The 24,420-nt window shown below is 35.9% G+C and overlaps 1 protein-coding gene across 4 annotated transcripts; it reads left to right on the top strand.

Moving 5' to 3' along the window:
* Positions 1–38: 38 nt before the first annotated feature.
* kcc (solute carrier family 12 member kcc) lies at positions 39–24,344 on the top strand. Of its 4 annotated transcripts, none has more exons than XM_088047486.1 (15): positions 39–402; positions 18,871–19,388; positions 19,444–19,679; positions 19,782–19,966; positions 20,017–20,341; positions 20,392–20,904; positions 20,957–21,150; positions 21,493–21,661; positions 21,709–22,114; positions 22,162–22,269; positions 22,348–22,398; positions 22,566–22,694; positions 22,742–22,869; positions 22,919–23,058; positions 23,105–24,344. In XM_088047486.1, exons 1-15 carry the CDS (start codon positions 249–251, stop codon positions 23,194–23,196), a joined length of 3,348 nt encoding a protein of 1,115 aa, XP_087903612.1. In that variant the 5' UTR covers positions 39–248; the 3' UTR covers positions 23,197–24,344. The 4 variants fall into 4 exon arrangements, with proteins under 4 accessions (XP_087903612.1, XP_087903613.1, XP_087903616.1 ...); XM_088047490.1 differs by lacking the exon at positions 39–402 and adding an exon at positions 715–890; XM_088047489.1 differs by lacking the exon at positions 39–402 and adding an exon at positions 12,606–12,791.
* Positions 24,345–24,420: the final 76 nt, after the last annotated feature.

The raw sequence follows: 24,420 nt of genomic DNA, 5'->3' as shown, positions 1-24,420 counted from the left end.
TATAGATGGCGTAAGGCTGTGTAAACAGAAATTGTTATAAATAGTGACAGCTGTCAGTTTCAGAAATTGTGCGCGCTTAAACAATAAGTATCAACGTCGAACAGTTTAAGTTTGTAAGTTGGCAGTAGTTTGGCGAACAAATTTGATTTAAAACTACCGAAACTAAATATTTGTGTTGTGAAATGCCTTGGAAACTTTTAACCAAGAAATCGTGCTTGTAATATTTAAATAATCAATTAATTTCAAAAATGCCGGAGCGTTTTCGAGTTTCAAAGTCAGAAGAACCGAATAATATTTTCGGTAATTATAGTGATTCGCATCTTTCAGAAGAAGAAGACATATCAAGAGAAAAATTGTTACCCTCGCACAATGCCGGTTCAAGAAAAACTGTTATCATTCCAGGTTTGTATCTATTTTTCCGTGTATTTCACGTTTATTTTCCAAGCGGAAATGTAACGATTGTCTCTTTGTAATTCCATTATCTCCAAAGGGTTGTGACGCGTGTTCTACCCTCGTAGTCTACCTGTTGTGGATCACGTGTTTATACGACAAATTTTCTTTTTCCATCAATAAATCTATAAGTACACTGTATTGACTGGAAATATTTAGTTCACGGCCACCCCAGTTTAATTAAGAACGAGCGGTAAACACGAGAAACACGGGGGAAAATAATCTTTTAGTATCCAGGAAAAAACACTGATGTTCACTTTGTTAAAAGCTGGTCGATCAGTCCATCCTTAAATTAACATATGAGGGTGACCTATGCGGTAGTCGCAAATTTTCCACCGACTAAACCGCGTGCGTCCACTTCGCAGAAAACTACCCTTAACTTTGCGACATGAACGGAGTGAGAATTCGACTCGTGCGACGCTCATACGAAGAGGAGGAAGGTACAAACCACCCCTCAGATAACACCCCTTTTAATTTACATCCTGTAGCTACAACGATGTCTAGCTGTCCACTATTCATGATTTAAATCAACACTCGTACACAAAAACCTCTTTTAATAACTCCACTTTTATTTCATTGTAACGCTCAATGCAAGTTATTTCGATGTCTACGAAGGGTAGTGGCCTTCTCATTGATTAATCTAATAATACTTCATAAATATATTGCCGATAGAAACTCACAAATAAACTCTCGCTCTGCGAAATATTTCAGTGCTGATTCGAAAACAATGAAAGAAAGATTTTACCCCTCAGATTTCATTTTTATCTCGAAATAGTTACTGAAATACTGAATATAATTATTCTGCAGTCATCTTATCCCGTTGTCTTTTTAAAAAAAGCGGAAACGGGCACGATAAATTCTAGTTTTATTCATCCTTTCCACGATAAAATTTCATTTGGTTCGAATGACGCAACCACAATAGTGCGTAAAAACGTCTTTTTACGAAAATTTTCACTGTCGGAAAACAAAATTTGTCACTTCATTAATCACGTGAAAGAAATTTTATTCCACATTGCTGTCACATTTATTTTACTGACAATTAAATGAATTTGATGAATTGCTTACATTGGAATTAATGTAGCTTTCGAAATATACGGTTTGGAAGTAATCTCTAAATGTATTGTATATTGTTGAAATCCATATCTTTGGTGCTCATAAATTGGAAAAATGAAAGACTTCAGTCTGAGCCAAAAAAAATTCAATAAAAGATGCGTCAGCAAAAAATAAGTGAATTTTAATTTACAAGGGTTTAAAAAGTTTTGCGCTATAAAGCCTCAAATAACAAGCCTGACTTTGAGCTTTGAGTGAAATTCAGATTCTTTTACTTCAAGCGAGAATGAATATATCGTCACGCGATAAAGTTTTTTCGATAATTCAAGAATATCGGAATATTTTCGCTTTGTTGATGCTAAAGCGAAGTGTTTATTAATTGTAAGCACAGTGTGAATAACTCTCTTGTGTTTAAGGTTCTATAAATAGTGATTTGTTTTTGTTTGCAGCATTACACAAACTTCTCGAGTTACTTTCTTGGATAAAATGCTTAAATACGCTAAATTAACATTATTAGGCTGAACAAAAAGTGGTAGTTTTTCTTCTGGAAGAACAATTTTGTGGTGGCGCGTCCACCAGAACTTAATCCTCTCGAGTTTATACAACGCAATTAATTCCTTTGTTACTTGTTAATCTAGAACAGTAGGGTAGAAAATTAAGCAGTGGAAACTGGATTAAAATGTAGTTACTTGATTCTGTTTGTCATTCAGAGAAGAGGTTGTATTATAGAGTTAAACAATTGAGCCCTTCCCATTTTCCCATCCATACACCAATAATAATCGATAACTCACTCATGAGGAAAATACTGATTAAAATTAATACACGTGATACTAATTGAACAGTTAACCACAATAATCCATACTATCGCTCAAATCGATTGATTCAAATTCGTGGGCGACGTGCATTTGAATTATCTTGCGTGTTTTGAATCCTGTCATGAGTTTTCGCAGCCAGTGAATTCCTGTCGTTTCGAAAATCATTGTTGGAAATTGTAGTTTTTTTCCAAATACAACCGAGACATGTAAAATGGGCAGTAAAACGTGAATAAATAAATAAACTGAAACGAAGTATCATTGTGGAGTGTATAAAAATAAATAATTGACGAGGTTGAATCTCAAATTGTGAAAAAGGCGGAAAAGAATTCTTCGTCGAGTGGAAGAACGATGATTAAGTTGCATAACAAGATATACTGCGGCGTTATTTACCTAAAACATTTTTAAACATCACCTCGAAATTAAGTTTGAAAATTTCTCCATTTCGGGTTTTATTAAAAGGGAAATAAATTTTTTAAATTGAAACCTCTAATTACGAGAGCATGGAAATGACGTCTAATTGAAAAAACTCGTTTATTAATATATTGGGTCCAATTAACCGAGAGACGCAATCAAAAACGTCAGAGATGAATTATAAAACTATTTTTCTAGACATACAATTTGAAATCGGTAAATATAAATGATAAAGAGGCCAGAGTAAATGGAGCGGAAAACAGAAAACGCAACTTTTATGAAAGTTGATAAAAATTACAATTCGGTCGATGACGCCGTCTTGAATTCAAATATCGAATTACTTTTTTGTGGGTTACAAAATCATTTAGTGTGTGTTACATAAAGGAATAAATATATATTTAATTTGCGCGCAAATTTTAATTCGTTGGCACAACAAAGTTTTAATTATTTTGGTGAAATTTAACGAAATGCAGGTCCCAATTAAAATGTACGTTCGTTAATTTTTTCGCTGGGCAAAATTTGTTGCCGGTTTGTCACTAATTCGCAGAATTTTGTTTCATTTCGAAGCTGAGTAATTATCAAACACAATAACTTTTTGCCTGTTCAGTTCCTAATTGCTTGTTATTTTCTGTTCATATTTGACTTCTGTGATACCATGGCTTCCAGTTTATGAGCTTTGGTTGCTTCTATCAAACATTAGAATTCCAGGTGATAAATACGAACTCAAATTGCGCCATTTGTTGGATGAATAAGATTGGGAACTTCATCAAGTCTCATTTATCATAGAATTGTGAAGGTACAAGGCACGTATCATATTTCCCGTGACAACAAAGTAGAAGGATGCGCATCTAAAAATACAACGTATGGTATCAAAAGTGAAGTTAGTTTTTAAGGGAAATGTCAATTTTGTTGAAAAATTAGTTGTAAACTGTTGTATAATATCTGACATGACAGAAGCAGCGATAAAGAATGTTAGAAAATTATATCGTGCACACGGTGAACAAAATCATTCATGCGAATATTTTCGTTTGGGTTTTTAAATACCAACGCACGTCAAGTGTTAATTTCCTCCTTTAAAGTTTTTAGTAACATTTTACTGACAATGTAACGAGAGTTTGGGGTTTTATTGCACGTGTTGCTGTTGCAGATGACTTTGATGGATTGCATCCAAAACGAACTCATAAAATTCCGAGACCTCACAGATTTGTCTTTATTTTGCATAGCACGAAAATTTGCCGTATTCATGCAGAACAAGAAAAAGCATTTAAATTTCAAGTTGTTTTGTCGACTTCCATTTAAATGTTTAAATATTCGAATTGCGTTGTTCCGCAAGTTCAATACGTCAAAGTTTCCCAGCTCGACGTTTGTGGTGTGCAAAAAAGCTATCGATCGAACAAAGGCGAAAAAAGGGTCGTAATTAAATAAATAAATAAATAAACCCAAGTTAGATGTAGCGGTGCTCAAAATCAACAGTAACTATAGAACTAATACAGAGGTTGGCAAGTGCCGTGTTAATTAGTTTGAAGAGTCGTCAGAGAGATGATTAAAATGGAACATAGTATAAATGATTAACGAAAAGGCAAATAGAGAGGATACACGTACGCGAAGGATCGTCACAAATCTGACTCGATCCGACAGTAATTAATTGGGTTCGCGATTGTGAGTAATTTATCGGGAAATTTAACTTAAATAGAGAAGTTGTTGTGTGATGTTTGAAATTATTGGTCTTTTTACAATCTTCTGCGCACAAAGAACGGAACTCAGATAGCAAACGTCATTCCAACTTGCCAACCCCACATTATTTCATGAGTCATCAAGGCGATGGTATGTTCTACGGTGGCTTTTTATAGCTACTCTTGTTTCGCCGAGTAATAACTACATTTACTCGAATTAAATAAAAATGCCTTCCTTTGGGAGAAAACTGTGCGGCCACAAAACTTCGGGAGATTCTAAAGTAAACCGAAATTGTGTGTTTACTAATCATTGAAATTCAATATTCTGATCTGCGGTGAATTTATAAAAGTCCCAAGTGGCGAAGCGACAATTAGAGCTCACATTTCGGTCAACACGTTCAATATTTATTTATAATGAAGTTTATGTCTAATTTTACGATCTAATGCGTGGTAGGTGTGCGAAATGTATGTCTTTTATTGATGTTCGAGGGGAGACTATTTTTTTTTTGCCTTCGCGTCCAATGTTTGGTAAATTTCAACCCTAGAAAAATAGAGCTAGCTTAGTAAACACACGTTTTTTGTTTTTGTGTATGAAATATTGATTTGATACTTATCTTATAGAGCAATTTCCACCGAATACTTAAAGTTTTATAACCTATGAACCTGACAAACATATTTTTTTTCTATTTCACAATAATCTTGGATCTTTTATCTTCATTTGACCTAATTGTTTTGGCATCTGGCATTATTTGATCTTAAAATATAACGACTTCTTCAAATCGCAATTCCGCCACGATGGCACGTTATTGATATTTTTATTAATAGTCCACGAAAACACTAATGTTTAAGGAATCGATCGAACCCATATGGTGTAAATGTGCGTCATTATTAGCATACAAAACCATTCTTTCTCGAATCACGTAAACTGCAATTAATTTGCGCTTAAATTGACGAATTTAATAAGAGAAACAGGGAAAGTGGGAAAACGGGAATGATTTCATTAAAAACTGAAATGAAACGAGTTTCTCTCTCGATTTAAAATTAGCAACGCATGTCAAAATTTTCCAAAAACTCGCGTTAATACACCAAAGTGTCTTTAATCACGTCATTTGTTGTGGATTTGATGTGATGAAATTGGTGGATGCGCCGGAGTTAACTTCCATCATCAAAGCTTTGTGTTTATCTCAATAAATTGCGAAAGTTAGAAAGTTCTCTTGAAATTAATTACATCTTTATCTATTCGAATTACATTATTGTTTAGATTTATGATGGGTGTTAATGGGATTATTTTTTAACTTGATAAAAACAATAAAATTATTGTTTTATACAATAAAAATACCAGATGTCTGTTTCATTGGAGATAAATCGTAAAGTTTTTATTACGCAAACTGTCAGTTGTGGTTTACTTGCAGTGCGAACTATTGTTAATATTTTGTGAGCTTTCCAAGTCGATTTAACGAAGTCAAATTGTCCAGCGCTTACTGTGGTATACAATTATTTCATTCCACCAATTACTGTCCACACCTGCAAATTTACTTAATTAAATGAACATATTCCATATTTATAGTCCACGTATGATCCTGCAAATCTCTATTCAAATTCAGTTCATCTCTAATATCATATTCACATAACAATATTTGAACTTTATATCAACACCGCGATTTTTATAGATCTCTCTTCATTTTCGGAGTTTTATTGTTCTAAGTTGTAACAGATATTTGTTTGAAAACATGTAAATTTCCGTTTACACACTTTCTGTAAATTTGCTTTCGGCTCGCATAATTAATATCATGCCTAATTAAATATTAACTTTGCTAAATTTATTTATGTATAAATCATTGATTGCGACAACAATCATAATGTTCTAATTTAGGAATTAATCTAAAATAAAAGATTATTATTTTATAGTACAAACTACGAACTATATAAGTTATATAAGTCTAGTAATATCTAAGATTGTTATGGATTAAATAATAAACGATAATACTAGTGATTTAAGTAATCAAAATTATATCACTTTTATCCAATTAAAAAGTTATATCAGCACGGAGACTTTTTTAGAACCATCTGGTTGCTATTTTCTCTCTCTGTTATTCCAGCGTCTTTACGTAAATAATAGAGCAATTTCTGTTTTTTCTTACAAGTAATGTCTGACAATTCAGCGTCTAGAAAACTAAAAAATTACGGACTAGTAAGATTACAACTATTAATGATGTTGCAACTTCGAAACCCCTTTATGTAAAAATGCATGAATGCATTATCGCCCCTATATCAAATTGATGTGATATCTTAACACAAGATTTCATAAAAATTCGGTCAAGGTTTCCACTTTGGGTCGTGCGGTAAATAATTCATGAATAGATAAGGGGGTAGTGAAAGATTGCTTTTTACCACTTTTGACGGCTCGATTTTATTGCTCTCGCGTCTCGTGAATTAACTTTGCAAGGGTTCACGTTTTTATTAATTTTGATGTTTTCATCCGGACAGTAATTGGTGTACATTTAAACTTGAACAGTTCTACCTAATCATAGACAATTATATTTATGTAATGACAGCCTATTATTGATTGTTTTGCTTTGAACTTTGAACGGCAATTTTCGTCAAGTTTACTTACTTTGTTCTTTTTTTCGTGAAAATCAGTTCGTTGGTTGAACATGAAGAAGTCATCGATCACTGGTGAGTTACGAAACAAAATTCAGTTGGAATAAGAAATAAGCTAACTTTCAAGCATCAATTATTACTTCCCAGTTTTCCCGGTTTTGACTTGGAAAATTGTTTAATTCTGGACGGACGTATCATGACCAGGATGAACGTGATTTTGGTTTGCGGCTCCACCAATGATAATGATTAGGACCCACATATTACCTTAAATATACAAACCGATTTAACACTTACTTACAAACTGTTTCTCTAATAAACAATACAAACCGCTTGGAATCTTAATGACATTATGTAAGTAGGTTGAGTGAAGTTATGTGTTTTAACAAGAATTCGCAAACATTTAAGTAGAGATAAACTTGTTTCATTTTTTGATTACAAATTGTATTTACGGCGGTTTTCCAACGTTCGTGTCTGAATTATTGATAATATCTCGGAATGAAAATTTATGAGTTGATTTTTTCTGTAGGTATAAAGGGTCAAGATCCTACGGACATTGAAAATAGTCCAAAAATAGACTTGTATATTATGTCTACCTTGTATGTTATCGTATTTACACAGATATTCTTCGCGTGAGGATTATTGTGATCAGATCAGCAATTAATCTTCAACGATCATTGGCACGGCACGTTCGCTGCATAATCGTTTAGACACATTGAATATCATCAATTGTGGATGGACAAATAGAATAGCACATTCTGTGGGTACAAATTTTGTCATATTGAAACAGTACCAATTTTTATGTCTGTAGTTACACTCCGTTAAACGTTGTATTTCCGTTTAATTTTCATAATTAATTGAATTATCAACACAGAACAAATTATTAGTGTCAACAAAACTTACCATTCCATTTACACATCAGTGCTACCTCTTCCAACCACAAGCTAAATCAATTTTGTCTTATAATGTAATTTCCATGTCAGTTGACTCGGTAAAAATGACCCCAATTTGTACGATTCCTAAATGGAGTACATTGAAGTAAATGCATATTAGTGTCAATGGAAAAACATGGTGTCATTTCCGGGGAAAACAAATAGAAATTAATTGAGTTAAAAATAGCCTAAACCGCATAATTTCAAGGTTTTATTGATACGAGTAAACGGTTATCTCAACATTAACTTTTTATTAGATTATCGTTATACCGTTTATGTTTTAATTCAAAATGATTTTACAGAACTGGCAACTTTATTAAACCTCTTAGATATGCAAATAAGCAGGCGATAAGAAGTGTAAATTTGTTTCATGTGTGATTTTAGTAATTACGTGAGTTAATTTAATTTCACATGGAAATGTATTTGATGAAAGATTTTGCTAATTCACACATTTAAATTTATAATGAGCGTCCTATCAGGGGTAACAAATTTGCCACAAACATAATTTATAAAGTCACGATTTGCCTCAACCTTATTTTCTAAAAGCAACAATAAGTAAATAAATCAATATTTCTCGCGGTGGCTTAATGGTAAGGTGGTTACTAGTTTTAGGGGAATATAATGAGGTGCGCAACATGATAATTTTTTTTTAGCTTTCGTAAAAAGGACGTTAACGCGTAAACACAGCAGGCAAAGTATCGGACAGGAGTCAATTTACATTCTACAGGCCTCGCAGGCGCCATTACCACAGTCTAATAGCTACAGGTATAGAGTGTAAAGGTTACGAGATCGGTCAACATGAGAACATTGTGTGCTCAACGCTCGAATGAAAATTTTTACGTTCACGACGATCCAGAATCTAACAATAAATAAACACCTGCTGAATTTTACAAAATGTACACTTAGTACGGACCTGCTTAAGTACTTAATTTCTGCTACAATTTTAATGAATTCATTCCATAATTCCGCCGCTCTGTGTTACACTTATTGTGCTAAATTACAAAGTTTTAATATTTACTGCACGGAACACCACACAAATATAAATTCCACGAAATATCAATACAGTTGTGGTAAATTCTTCGCGGTTAATTTCGCCGATTGGTTTATTTTACAAAATATATTCAAGCACTGAAAATATTTGATTCAAAACAGTGTAAACCGGATCTTTTTCGGAATCACTGGATACTTCCCTAACAGACCCCGTTATTGGCCGCTTTTGGCGTTGATAAGATAAGAGTGTTTGATTTCAGTCGGTAGCATCTAAGTTATTTTTTCAGCCTGCAGCTGTTGCTGTAATCAGCTCGATTTCTAACACGCATTTATGTGGCATTATCGATCAAAGAATCGCGTTAATGTGGGTAGATAAAATGGAAAATGATAAGTACATCATTTCTGAATAAATATTTGAAAGTGGAGCTAAAGAGCATGATTAATTACGACTCACAAAAAGTTAAACAAATTAATTGGAGAAAAAACTGCTACATCAGGGAGCAAAATAATTAGAAAATAATTAACTCGTATCGTTCAGTTTGAAGTTGAGATTTTGTTAAATTAAAAGAGATTGCGTTGCTCGATCAGGGTGTCGTTACCTCTTAAATTTCGAATTTTTAAGGGGTGTCGTTTTCACTGGGTATTAAGTTCTTAGTGTCATTTTTAATAAGTTTAAAACCTTCTTAGTGTTTGGGTTTTTTTTCTACAAAAGCGAAATCGTGACATTTTCAACTCTTAATTGGGACGAGAAAAAATAAATAATCGAGGTAAATGTTCGTTTCATAGCAACAACCATAAACGTCACCGGGCGCATAAAACTCTTCTCGCTGACATTTCGCTTATTAATGAAAAACGCATTTAATGGTAATTGATTCGTAGTTTATTTGTGCCACTTTCAGTAGCTTAAATACACCTGAAAGTTTCGTTCAGAATTGTGGCAAAGTCGGGATTCTTAATACATATTTTAAAGTCAAACCGCTTTTTCTCCTTTCAATTTAAAATCTACACAATATGGCGCCCCGATATTGCCTGCTACAAGCGTCATATGGCACTTAAAACTCAGTATTTGGAGTGGTATTGGCGTCACATAAATTTTCTAAGCAAATATTCCCACAGTTCAATGTTTTTTGATATGGTCCACAAACCCTTTGATCAAAAAACGTACGTTTTGCGAAAAACAAGTAACTTTGAATAGCAAAAATATTATTTCAAGCTCTGCAAATGTTGACGTCCGTCGTTGTCTTAATGAAGAGGAGAAAATTATACAGTCTTCAAAGTTATCCTTGCTTAATTTGCGGGTGGATTTGGACACGGTTTATCTTAATAAAGTCAGGAAAATGGGGAAACTTCGTAAAGTTTTTTTGCATAAGTATTTTTGCCGAGGGATTTGTAATGTTTTTATGAAGCTCGTAGCTTTGTACAATACAAGATTTTGAATAGAGATAATTTTCTTTTCAGGAATGTATGAAATTTCATGAAGAGTTATTTAATGTTATTATTAAGACCACAAGATCAAAGGCAAAGAAACACAAAGCAGAAATCATCGAACATAATGTGAGGAATTGGAAACTGAATATAAACAGCGTAAAGGGAATGAGAACCAGTAAAGAACGCCTAGAACGTAATGTACAAAGCGAACATTTGAGCCCAGAAGGTCTATATAATAAACAACCTGGTCGAGTAATGGAATATATAGTAGGTAAACTCGGAATTTCAGATCTAAAGAACTTGAAACTCATTACATCATGTTCCATTTGCAAATTTCATCGCTTCACACGAGCTCGAAACCAATCGAATTTATCACAAAATGTAACAGATCAAGACAATGTTTGGATATAGATTACAAAAGTTGAAAAGTGATCAAAAGCTCGGCTAGACGTATTCGCTTGCTATCATTGATTAGACGAAACAAAAGCTTTCGGAGATTTTCCGGTTTGTCAAGTTCGTATGAATATAGACAACACCGTATTAAGCATTATACATGAAACAATTTTCTTTCCGTACAACAAACGATAAAGTGAGAATAAAGAAACCACGAGCATTTAATACCAAATACCCTAGGAATGCCAGAATTACCACAATTTTATTACTCTATGAGCGCACAATGTAGAAGCACTCCATTAAACCAGTGTCTCAAATCTTCATTTACTAAAATATGCATAACCGAGTGAAACCACAACGGGTCTTGTAACCTTCAAGTCTAAGATCAGGTTCAAAGAATGACTTGCTATATCCTTATAAAAGAACGTGCAAATAAATTTTAATCCATTTTATTGATTAATTGATTTTCTGACTGCAGACTGCACTTACGTCACAATTGGAAATTAAGCTCTAGATCCGAATGAAGTTAGGATTTTCACTTTTTAAAACACTCTTTGTTTCGATACAGATTAAGTTTTTAATTGACAGATATTTGGCGAACTTCCAGGTGATATTCTATTAGAAGTACGAATAATGAAATCTAATGAGACATGATCAATTTCTGTATTTTTCCGAAAGTTTGTCGAACTTTTTGGCTGGGGAAACAGGCGATAATTTAATTGTCTTAAATTGAACCTTTCAACAAGCGTGAATAATTAATTATTTTTAAGTTATCGACACTTTTGGTTGTTATAATTTGGCACGTTAAGTGTAAGCATCCACTCAGCGAAATGATAAATGGCTTACAGTAGTGACAAAATGTCACAGTTAGACGGTTTAGCGAACGAAATTAGTAATAAATTCTTATTGGATATTAACTACTATAATCGATGTGATTTTTTTAATGAAACTAAGAGCACTGTTGGCGTTTCTTCCCAATTAAAAACATGTTAAGGGCGTTAACAAAGGAGTTTTATTTTATGGGCCTACAACCCTAAACGGCTTCTATTTGAAAAATTGGCCAATAATGATATTAAATTTACTACATATCGGTTATAATCTAGCGATCAAAATCTATCTAAAACTTCTCCGTCTTCATTGTTGTTGAGCCTAGTTTCTTTGTTTTTATGGTCTTTATAGATACAGCTATTAACTTCTGATAATATTTACGAGCAGTATAGTATTTTTTGCAGAGTGTTAAGTAGGCTAAAGGCGACCTTCTTAGGGTTTTATCGAATGAACGAGTCCTGCTCGTACTAAATTGCAGAATCTCGAAATACGTTCAAGAGGTTCTTTGTTACCGGCAGAATTTCTGAGGATCTCATTGATTAGAACGGGATGTAATCCCGAGGTTCTTCTCCTATAATGTTAGAAACATGTAGGAGGATATGAGGAAAGTTTGCTGAAATGTCGGTTTGATAGTTGAAAAATCGCAAGTTTTTAAGTGAAGATGGAGTGAGGAATTAGATAAATTGTTTCTAGTGATGTCTTGGAGAGTGTTTTAAGAAAGATAATCGGGTTATCGGCTCTTAAGTTGTAGTTTCCGAGATTCTTTAAAGTTGGATGTTTATGGTGTTGGGGATACAGACAAGTTTTTTAAGTTTGTGCTTAGGTTGGTATGATGGTGGATGAAGTAAGAATGATTATGAGGGAGTTGTAGGGTTTTGCCATCAGGTGTCCGCAGAGAAGTGTGGAATTGGAACACGCAGTTGGAGCACGGGAGTACGGGAGCTGTGGTACGGGAGCGGATTGGTCCCGGATCCGGCCGGGTCGGGGGCGGGGATCAGGATCCGGGCTGGCGGCGGCAGGGATGCTGCGCTGGACTCAGATTCAGTAACTCGGCGGCGGCAGCGGCGGTCGGAGTCGCGCGTGCTGGAGTTGGCCCTCGTTGAGCGCACTCGGTGAATGCCGGCCACCCGCCATGTCCGCTGGCGAAGATGACTGCAAGACCCCAGCGTCCCCTGCTGCCAAGCCGGTGGTTGATGGCCACTGCTCTCCAGCTAAGGGAACAGGTACTGTGGGGGCGACGGCCCGGGGCGCCCGTATCGATTGCCACCGCCCAGCCGGTGCTCGGCTAACCTACATTCACCCGGCCTTGCCCCGGCCCGATCGCCCCGATATCGATCTCTCTTCGGATCGCGCCCCAACACACCTGGACAGCGGCGTCGAAGGCAACGCGCTGCGCAACTTTGCGACCTACGCTAACCTGCTCCGCGTGCACTAACAACGCGCGCGTCGCCGCCAATTGCGTGCTCCACATCGCTACGCTCGCTACACTCGCTTTCAATTCAACGTCTATCATCTCCAACCCAAAAACACCTAGTTCAGAATAATATAAATCGATTCACTTGCACTTCTTCATCACATGCAAGGTCGCAACCCCGGACAACCACCTCCTTTCTTTCTCCTTTCATCCACCACCTTCTTAATTGCTGAAACAACAAAAATCGCAACACCACTACAGACTAAAATAACTCTCTTAAAACAACCCTTATTATTATCTATTTTATGCATCTACTCCTAATCACTCGACATTTCCTCCGCTTAACAGCTAAAGGTGAAAGCTCAAATTTCCGTCGCCTCTAAACTACAAAGTAAGAAACTGACATCAAATACCCCCGGAAATAAATAGCGCAAATACTTAAACGAGACGGGAAATCACCATGACTGATATTTGCCGTCTTTTGATAGAGCTTTTTGGGATATATCAGTAAATAACGAACGAATCACATTTACGCGAACTACCGTTCTATAATGAGGCCTCATTAAGCTCTGCAAATGACAGTTTTGTTCATCCCTGCAATTAACGATATAACGACAGAATATTCCCATCTAAAAATAACTATCCGTCGCACACTGCCCAGAAACTAACCAAAATTCCTTTGTTCCTGAAATTGTTGATTAAGCTTGTGTAGCTTTTTGACAAAATGGCGGTAGACAGATACATAAATGTCAAGAGTTAACAAAGCGCTGTGAAATAGCTAGAGCCCAAATAATATACTGAGTGCATTATTATTGATTTGAACTTACAAGTCATTTGAGCTAAATTTAATATCACTGTCTCTATAGACACGTTTACTCCGGGCGACGGAATCAGATTATTGGCGATATGTATCATTTTCACACAGACAAATAATATAATCTTATAAGTGACACTTTTTATCATTTTCGCTGTCACAACGCCCATCTAAAACTAAATATGCAACAGTAAAAATGAAAAATTTATATCTTAAAACACCAGCGTGCACGAGCATCAGATGTGTTCTATTGGAATTTTATTATCTGTATAAAACGAGTGAATTTTTCTACATATAAAATTTATCAAATATTTTCAGTACATTTCATACTTATTGTTAACATAGAAAAGCAGCATCCAATTAAAGTAGATGTTAGAATCACAGGTAAAAAGATTTAGTTTTTCCTATTTAATAGGCAAAAGGTAAGAAGCTTTTTCCCGAGCACTGGAAATTTGATTGGAATGATATAAAGCAGGCTTCGGGCTTTCTCATCTAAATGCTTCCAGTCAAATAAGAGATTAGAAACCATAGCAACTTACTTTCTTTGAGGTATTTCTCACAATTTGACATTATAAATACAAATTTTAAAAGTAGTTTTGTGGCTTTAATCTGCTTATTTGAAATGTTTATTAACTTGTGCTGTACTAAATAAAATTTAGAAAATATTGTCTCAATCTGCTCTGTATTTCTGCAGGGCTGCAGAATATTTTCCAAATGTAAAGTTTATTTTAAAATTTACCTCAAATGTAATTTCGGCTACGAAATTGTCAATTTTCCCACTATGCGCCGTATCAAAATTTTGCAACAATTTAATAACAGCAATTTCACTCCAATTTGTTTTATAACCAAATAGACATCCTGAAAACTCCGTGTATTCCATAATTTGCATAAGTTGCGTCTCCAAAATTTAATAATGCGATGGTAGAAATATTCGTAGCAGAAAAACTGTTTCGAAAACTTTTCGTTCATTGTTCTTGGAGTATCATAATCTCTCTCGACTTTACTGTAATTACCATCACTTGAGCAAAAGGCAAGCTCATATCGCAGTGAAATAATCGATGAGATAAATCGCGAAACGGATCTGTAAGAAGTGGGTGGAGATTTTTGTTTGTAGGTCATGCCTCGATGCGAACTTTAACCTAGAAACACCGCAGAGACAGGAGTGTCTCAAAGCATCTCCTATATTTTTTATTCCCCTTAATTTGAATTGGGGAATAATGGAAATAAAGTAGCTATTAGTCAATTAGTGTGTATTTGTCACGGTGCCCTTTCGTTACATGTTTGCCTAGGACTTCCTTAATCCTTCTCTGGGGTTGTCGGATCGGATCGATGAGCCTGCGTAAAGCTGGAAGCCTACGAAGGAGAACACGTCGATTTCAAATAAGCTTTTTATTTCGTGATATGCATGTTTTCATCTACCTAGACATATTTGACCTTAACTATTCCAGGCAATATATCATAATAAGGTGCGCTCTATAATCCTTCTGTTATCGATCATCGCCAAGTTCAGATTAGATAATAGCTGTTCCATATGCATCAACGTGTCACGGATGGATACGTAGAGCTTTTATATTACCTCCAAAGCTCCGACTTTTCTAAATTATTACATTTAGACCACGTTGCGCATTGACCGAACCTTTCTCTCAGTTAAGTAAATAGCCTTTTGGCATTAAAGAAAACGGTTATTGTCTCAGAAACACAACTGTTTCACGCTTTAGAAATACAAAAAGCACCCTCGAAAAACAACAACCCTATTCCACCAATTACTGACCCATTATATCACTCTAATACGCATAAATAAAAGCTTTATATGTCGTAAAATAGATCAAACATGAAATTATCTCCATCGATCAAAAATATTATCCACTTTTCAAGTTACTTACTCCTCTTATAAAAAATGTTTCGGTTTTTCACCGAGAAAAGAGGGTTGTAAACTTAACTAATATCCTTATTAAATATTTTAGATCCCAAGAGGAATGTACTCATAAATAAGTTCAAACTTCTTATGGAATTAAAGTATTTCAAAGAAACTTGCGCGTTGAAAGTTTCAAACAAAATAAATAACGAAAATAACGGTGACTTGTTCAATCCGCTTGCTTTTTTGATTCGTCTGATTATTCTCGGAGATATTGTTAACATTGCATGAGTAGAAGTTTTTTATTTGCGTTTGATCCGACAACTCTTAAATGAATTTCAAGTTCGCGGAGACATAAATTAGTAAAACAACCCGTTCTTGACTCCAACAAATTAGTTTCTTGATTCAATCTGACAAAACTTCGATTTTAACGTATGTGTAACGTAGTTATAAAATTCCCGATTTCCGAGTTTCTCGGTACTCACTATACTATATATGATTGTATAGAATTCAATTATGTCACACTCCACCGCAACGGGAAAAGTTTCAAACAGACCAGAATCAAATTAGGGCAGTTGACTTTGTGCACATTTCCATTCTTAATATTATCAAATTACTGTAAAATCAAATTATTAGAGAATGAGAGAGGTGTAGGCGAGGTTAAATTTAGAATCAACGTAAACTTGTCATTTCGTATATAATTTTTAATCGACAGATCGCGATTAGAAATGTAAATCAAAATTGCTACTCTTACGCAAATGTAACTAATTTTAAACCACTCGAAATAGATTTCAATTGCATTTTTATCAAACACAGTGGGCTTCGTGCACGGTTCATTAAATGAATTAACTCTATATTTTAATTCTAAAAGCTAATTATCTGGAGTGCGTCAAAAAAAGTTGATTTTTGCATATTCGGAAGAGTTTTTGAAGACATTTTCTGCTTCATCTCAAATACGAAGGAATTATGCGTGGATTAATTAACTTTAATAATTAAATTCGTGAGATTACGGGCGACGTTGCCTCTTTCGTCTTATATTGAACGTTTTACTAAATAAAGGGCTGCTCAACTTTGCACTTAGATAATACAAGCATTGATTAAAACTGAGTTTCACACGAATGAAATGAGCTGGCACTTATTCTGCCGTTTTAGTTATAATTATTGTTGTAATAGCTTGAGATTCATTTACGCGAGTTGCGTTTTCGTGATTAGATTTTATAATTCGCTGAGAAAACGGCCGGTTCTTTATCTCGTTAATTTTAAAGATAATCACACGGTGGATTTAAACTCGTGTTTAGATAGTTTGATTAAATTGTTGACTTTCCGTTTAAAAAACACCTTTAAGACACTTGACGGGCTTCACTTCAAGATACATAACAATACATTTTACCATAGAAGTGTCGCGGCTTATGTGTAATCATTTATCCGCTTATTTCGTATTGTCGCTTATTTTTTAAAGTTGAGTAACGTCGGTGAAATATGATTCCTATTGTCGCTGTGAAAACCGACAATAAAACAGAGGAAATTCAAAGATAATCTTATAATCTCAGGTTTTGCTCGAGCTAAATACAATTAATAAACTATAATATAAAAGAAGCACTCTTAGCGGAAGAAAGGGATAAATGTCAACGCAATAAACGTTGTAAAATGGGAAAAGCGCGCTTTAACTTTGTTGGCAGGAAAGGATTAGTTTTGCTTCTCGCATATTTGAATTATCCTCTTAAAAATTTACCGCTTTTGTTTATCGTAATATTGCGTCTTTTTTATTACAAAAAAGTCGGAATTGTATTTTATCTAAATCCGGGGTTCATCCAATATCGTAAATTACCTCACTTATATTACCTAACATTTGCAATATCAAAGATTGGCTCTCTGATTATTGTGTAATCAGTATATTTTTTCGCTTATTGCACGCCACAAATCGGGTTTGGTATTAATAAGATACATATCAACCTTATCGCTTATTGGGGCTCATTTTATTATAAATCGTTCACATAAACATAATTGCTTTTAGTGCATGAGTATTCGAAACGAAAATCATTTACATATTTATTCAATTCAGTTTTGCTCCGAATATAAAAATAACAAAAATGAAATACACGTGGCAGTGACAAGATTAAAACTGAAAATTCCTGTTGATTGACGCGAATATTTAGTGGATCACGGGGTATATTTATACCTCTTATGATGAAAATAGAGTTTCTCATTAACTGATGCAAATTATCCACTTTACATTTTGCTAAATGATAACGACTTGATTGATAATGAAGTCAAGGTGGTAATTTAGCGGGCGCCCACCTGGAATGCACAGTTACATAAATTATTGCTAGTGATTAGCCTTAATTTTTAGCAATAATCGTTAAGAAAAGTCATACAATTTCGCTCTGAAAGGAGCTCGCCTTCAAATGACAATTTTAAGTTCCGAATATTGTTCAGTTTTAGACAAATCAATAAAATGTCTGTAAGTTTAGCAATATAGATCATGAAAACTTGGGGTTGACTTTTCGCCTGATTTCTGCTAAATTAGCAGAAATTTCGACGAATTGATGCCGGAAAACAATTTTCCAAGTCTAAATTGGTCTGAAACGGACATCTCAGCCGATCCTGAGATAAAAAGTTTTTTATGGGCTTTGACGCCAAAAAAGACGGAGCCAATAATTATCTCACAGAAAAGGTAGAAGCTCGCGTGATGTTTGAGGGTGATTTAGTTCATTCAAAATTTTCGAAAATCGGGTTTCATTTACGAGCGATACCGGAAATTGGCTTTCTAACTGATTCTTTTCATTTAGGTAATGATCCTGAGACAAAAAAATGACCTATTTTCGTTTTTAAACCATCCCAGTTTTTTAATTTCAATTGGTGAGTTATTCCTTCCAATTTAGCCGGGAATGAAGCTTTTTGCGTCTGATGTGTTGGCGAGCTATATTAATTCCTTTAATAAAGTTTTTGTTGAAGTTGAATAGATTGCACTTTATGGAGACTAATGAAATGAATTTACGAGTAAAAGAATTTATTTAATAGCGATTCTGTGTTTGATCAATCTCAGTAACGCTTAATAATTCAATGATATCAAAATAAAAGCTGCATTTTGAACGTCACTATGCTATTTCTGACAGTCGCGTTTGTTTTGAATGTATTTTAATAAAATCAATGTTTGCGCTGCTGTCGTAATATCAGTTTTGATCTGATCAAAGATGTTGATTTAAAAATATATTTCAGGAGATGGCGCGGAAGAACAGCCGTTTGTGTCAGAAAAGATGTCTGGTTACGAGACGAACTTGTATTTGTACTCCGAAGAAATGGAGGACAGACCCAGGATATCCACCCTTATTAGTTCTTTGGCGAACTATTCGAACACCATTCCACCGGCTTCTAACGACCCCGATGCACGACCGTCTGGAGGGGGCGCTCGAATGGGCACTCTCATGGGTGTCTACTTACCCTGTATACAAAATATTTTCGGTGTAATTCTTTTCATTCGATTAACGTGGGTGGTGGGCACAGCAGGAGCCTTACAAGGTTTTCTCATCGTCTTATGCTGTTGCTGCGTTACCATGCTAACAGCCATCTCCATGTCCGCTATTGCCACCAACGGAGTGGTACCAGGGGGTGGGAGTTATTTCATGATTTCTCGATCTCTTGGTCCTGAATTTGGCGGAGCTGTTGGCATGTTATTTTATACAGGAACGACATTAGCAGCTGCTATGTACATCGTGGGCGCTGTCGAAATCGTCCTGGTAAGTAAACCAACGTACTAACTTTTCTCCAACTTTTCTGGATGATGTCTTCCAGACGTACATGGCTCCTGGGTTATCAATTTTCGGGGACTTTACGAAAGACCAAGATGCAATGTACAACAATTTCCGGGTATATGGGACTGGGTTGCTCGTGGTGATGGGCACTATTGTCTTCGTCGGTGTCAAGTTTGTCAACAAATTCGCCGCGGTTGCTCTTGCATGCGTCATTCTTTCCATCCTGGCTGTGTACATTGGAATATTTCGCAATATCAACGGCAAAGATGATTTGCAGTTAGTATAACAGTTTTGCATGTTTGTCCAAATCTAATTCTTCATTACTTGCTTTTGTAGTTAGTAAGATAACAATACCTATTTTGAGCTCAATAATTGCAGATTCTGCGTTCTCGGAAAACGATTATTACGAGTGAACATTGGCGATTGTCACAAAAACATTACCGGTCCCGTACATCAAATGTTTTGCGGCAATGGCACCCGTGGGGCGTGCGACCCATACTACCAAAACCATAATGTATCAATTGTGCAAGGGATCAAAGGATTGTCATCTGGGGTCATTTTTGGTAAATCGCCACTAATTTAGGGGGAATCTATGTAAAAGTTTTTATTTTAGAGAATATTTACGATAGCTTTTTGGAAGCTGGGCAATACATCGCCGTTGGGAAAAACCCAACAGATATCGAACCCATGGTCCCTTTATATGGAGATAACAATCAAGTGGTGTCAGACATCACAACTTCTTTCACAATATTAATCGGGATCTTCTTTCCGTCGGTAACTGGTATAATGGCTGGATCAAATCGTTCAGGTGATTTAGCCGATGCCCAAAAATCCATTCCAATCGGAACAATTTGTGCCATTTTAACCACCTCGACTGTATATCTATCATCTGTGATTCTTTTCGCTGGTACCGTCGACAACCTTCTTCTTAGAGACAAGTTAGTACAAGATCTATTGGAGTGGTACCAACTAAAGTGCTTGATTTTAGATTTGGTGTTTCTATAGGAGGTAAATTAGTCGTGGCCAACATGGCTTGGCCGAACGAGTGGGTCATTTTAATAGGATCATTCCTTTCAACTCTTGGTGCTGGTCTGCAATCTTTGACCGGAGCCCCTCGTTTACTTCAAGCCATCGCTAAAGACGGTATCATTCCATTTTTAGCACCATTTGCCGTCTCGTCAAGCCGTGGAGAACCAACCAGAGCTTTATTATTAACTATCGTAATTTGTCAATGTGGTATATTATTAGGAAACGTTGATCTTTTGGCGCCTTTACTATCGATGTTTTTCTTAATGTGCTACGGTTTTGTAAATCTCGCTTGTGCATTACAAACGTTATTGCGAACACCCAATTGGCGGCCAAGATTTAAATATTACCATTGGTCGCTCTCGTTTCTCGGCTTATCGTTGTGTATAGCAATAATGTTCATGACATCTTGGTATTTCGCACTACTTGCCATGGGGATGGCAGGCTTGATCTATAAATACATCGAATACAGGGGGTAAGCTAATCAAACCATGTTATCATCCATACATAATCCGATACATGTATAGTGCCGAAAAGGAGTGGGGTGACGGCATCCGTGGTTTAGCTTTATCGGCAGCACGATACTCGTTACTGAGATTGGAAGAAGGTCCTCCTCATACTAAGAACTGGCGACCTCAGCTTCTTATTCTGGTTAAATTAACAACCGATTTGGTGCCCAAATACAGGAAATTATTCGCTTTCGCATCTCAGTTGAAAGCAGGTAATTTATTGATTAGGGTGATGCGAAATATCAACTTTACAACACCGGAATTATACTTAAGTGGTAATTTGGAAACCCGAAAGAAAAACCTAGTCGAAAATCGCCTTGATAGCGACACGCTAGTCATAAATTCATAAGCTCGGATTATTTTCTAGACATTTTGTCTGCCAAGTCATTGTTAGGAAAGGTGAGCGTGCGATTTGATCTTTGAGCAAACATTGTAAATTCTTACCAAAATTTTTATGACTGCCATAAACGGTAGCTATAAACAGAATTATTGATATTGTGCACCACCCTAATCTTCGTCGTTTTTTCCAACATCTCCTAACAAATTCCTTTCAGGCAAAGGCTTAACGGTATGCGCGTCGGTAATCGGTGGCGATTTCACAAGATCTTATGGAGAAGCAATGGCAGCAAAACAAAGCTTGAGGAAGACTATGGACGAGGAGCGCGTCAAAGGTTTCGTTGATATCCTAGTTGCACGCAATATTACGGAAGGACTATCCAATTTGTAAGCTAACTTCGCAAAGCGGCGTTATTTTTCATCTTGTTTTTCAGAGTACAAACATCAGGTTTAGGCGGTATGAAACCTAATACCGTTATATTAGGTTGGCCATATGGTTGGCGACAATCGGAAGACGATCGGACGTGGCAAGTGTTTTTGCAAACCGTTCGAAACGTAACTTCCGCGCGGATGGCGTTGTTAGTTCCTAAAGGTATCAACTTCTTCCCAGATTCAACGGAAAAAGTCTACGGCAATATCGATATTTGGTGGATTGTTCATGACGGCGGTCTTCTCATGTTACTGCCGTTCTTGCTAAAACAACATCGTACGTGGAAAAATTGCAAAATGCGAATCTTTACAGTTGCTCAAATGGAAGACAATTCAATCCAAATGAAAAAAGACTTGAAAACATTCTTGTACCATCTTAGAATCGAAGCAGAAGTGGAAGTTGTGGAAATGGTGCGAATTTTCTTTTGTAAGAACCTTAGTTTATTTGGTGATTTTAGATGGATAGTGACATCTCGGCGTATACTTATGAACGGACTTTGATGATGGAACAACGCAACCAAATGCTTCGGGAACTCCGGCTCAATAAGAAAGAAACTCTCGGTGTGGTAAGTTTTTTCCTAAATCCTTACCCGTTGACAACTTGGGATTTTTTTCACTTATTAATATCTGTAATGATTTGCAAGGTGGATTTGGTGGATTTCAATGAGTTGTCAACCGAAGAGAAGCTGCCTCTGGTAAAGCATCATCGTGTTTTGCTAGATTGGCTCATGGTTTATTAATTTTTGCACGTTTTATGTTCAGTTTTCATACATCATCCCCTAACTATGTTAACTGATTTAATGAAATATCGCAAATGTGCGATGATATTGATTAGTCAACAAATCACACGAGTTATTTTTAGGTGCAATCAATCGTAGATCAACATCACCCGAACATAGATGCTAAAACTGCCACCAAGGTTAGGTTCCAGGAGCCTAGTGGTGACGGCGATAAAGACAACAAAGTTGTTGAAAATGAACCTACAAACGAGGTAAGTGAAGGAAGGGTGACAATGATGGGGGTAATGGTAAATTTCAGCCTAATTCACAACCCGAGGAGAACGACCATTCGACGGCGGAAAAGGAAGATGCTTCGGAGAAGGAGTGTAATGAAGAAACGAAGGAGAATTCTATATCTGAAGAAAAGAAGAAACCTACTATAACTCCGTACGTATAATTTGAGGTTTTTTTTTTGGTTTTTGACTTGGGTGTTTAGGGATGAGGGTAACGTGCGTCGGATGCACACAGCAGTGAAATTAAACGAAGTGATAGTCAACCGTTCCCATGAAGCTCAACTAGTGATCCTGAATTTACCTGGTCCTCCAAAAGACACCAAGATGGAACGAGAGTCGAATTGTAAGTTTAGTGGTACCACTGGGATAATGTGACATTTGGTTTGTAGATATGGAATTTCTGGAAGTTCTAACTGAAGGTTTAGAACGCGTTCTAATGGTTCGTGGTGGTGGCCAGGAAGTCATCACAATTTATTCGTAACTTATGTATTTTGTAATTGGAATGTCAGTTCTGGAAGCTGTCAACCAAGCATTTAATCAAAGGACTTTTACTATGGAAATAGAGATAGCCGAACAGTATTTAAATTATAAAATGTTGCCACATCTGGATAGTGATTATGCCAAAGAGATAATTATTTATTCTTCTCAATGTTATAGATTGTATGAGCGGCAAAGGTAGGGGAAGTACATGTGGAATGTTGGTACTATCTCCTGCTGGAACCGACGTGATTCTCTATCCTATGTAATACTGTATTGTATCAATCAAAATGATGCGAAGTGCTCACATTAGATAAGAACGTCTGGGCCATGCCATACCATGCCAAATTCCACTTGAGTGCATGCAGTGTTATGATAGGGTGTAGCGTAAGAGTAGTAGAATAGCCTAATACTGCTAACACTAACGAGTGTATTCATGTAGTTACGTTATATATCATATTAATGTCCAGCGATTTGTTTTACACTCAACTAATATCGGTACTTTTAGAGTGTCATTTTTTAAACATCAAGTGAGTGTGTACCTGTGTACACAAGTTCGCTACTCTCCTCATTCTCATTAGGTGGTAATACGCGTAATGGTATATATACTACTTAAGAACATTACTGAGCAATATTAACTAATAATTATTGTATTAAATGTCAAATTAATTATGAAGTGATAGGATATTCACATGTACAATCTATACCGACCGCCGGAGGGCGGGCTCTCCGTGCTGTGACAGGTGACAGTGCTCACTCACGATCAGTTCTCTTGCATGCTGCGACCGACTCTGTCTTGTGCGGCTGCCGTAGAGATAATAGTGCACTAGTGATCTCAACTAGCCTTAAAGGTACCTTGAAATATTAAATTCTATTTATTTATATCTATGTGTCACTAAATTAGCTGCTGCCAGATTACGCCATTCTACATCAACCACTTATGACTGTTGATGCCCTCATCTAGATGGCGTTCGAATAGAATTTATGTTATTCCCCTGAGCAAGTGGTTATCACTTTTGTACTTTTTTGTTTCTCGATTTTTCGTCCTTCCTACCCTATCTCTACTACATTGTAAATGGCGCAATCTGTTTATCTTATTATTGACAATGTGTTCATTGGATAAAAATATTAAATAAAATTACATAGTACATACACTGAGTTTTTCTCACCCTTAAATAACATCAAAAAATCAATACAAAAGAATGGAAATATTATGTAAATACCCATC

The sequence above is a fragment of the Gnatocerus cornutus genome, chromosome 10 (assembly GCF_029298725.1).
Source record: "Gnatocerus cornutus isolate USDA-ARS CGAHR chromosome 10, icGnaCorn1.1, whole genome shotgun sequence".
NCBI lineage: Eukaryota > Metazoa > Arthropoda > Insecta > Coleoptera > Tenebrionidae > Gnatocerus > Gnatocerus cornutus.
This window is presented reverse-complemented; position numbering and strand designations above follow the sequence as displayed.

Coding starts and splice junctions, on each gene's coding strand:
- kcc (XM_088047486.1), top strand. CDS start 249: ATGCCGGAGCGTTTTCGAGTTTCAAAGTCAGAAGAACCGAATAATATT. Junction 20,905..20,956: donor AAATACATCGAATACAGGGG/GTAAGCTAATCA, acceptor ATACATGTATAG/TGCCGAAAAGGAGTGGGGTG. Junction 23,059..23,104: donor GATGGAACGAGAGTCGAATT/GTAAGTTTAGTG, acceptor TTTGGTTTGTAG/ATATGGAATTTCTGGAAGTT.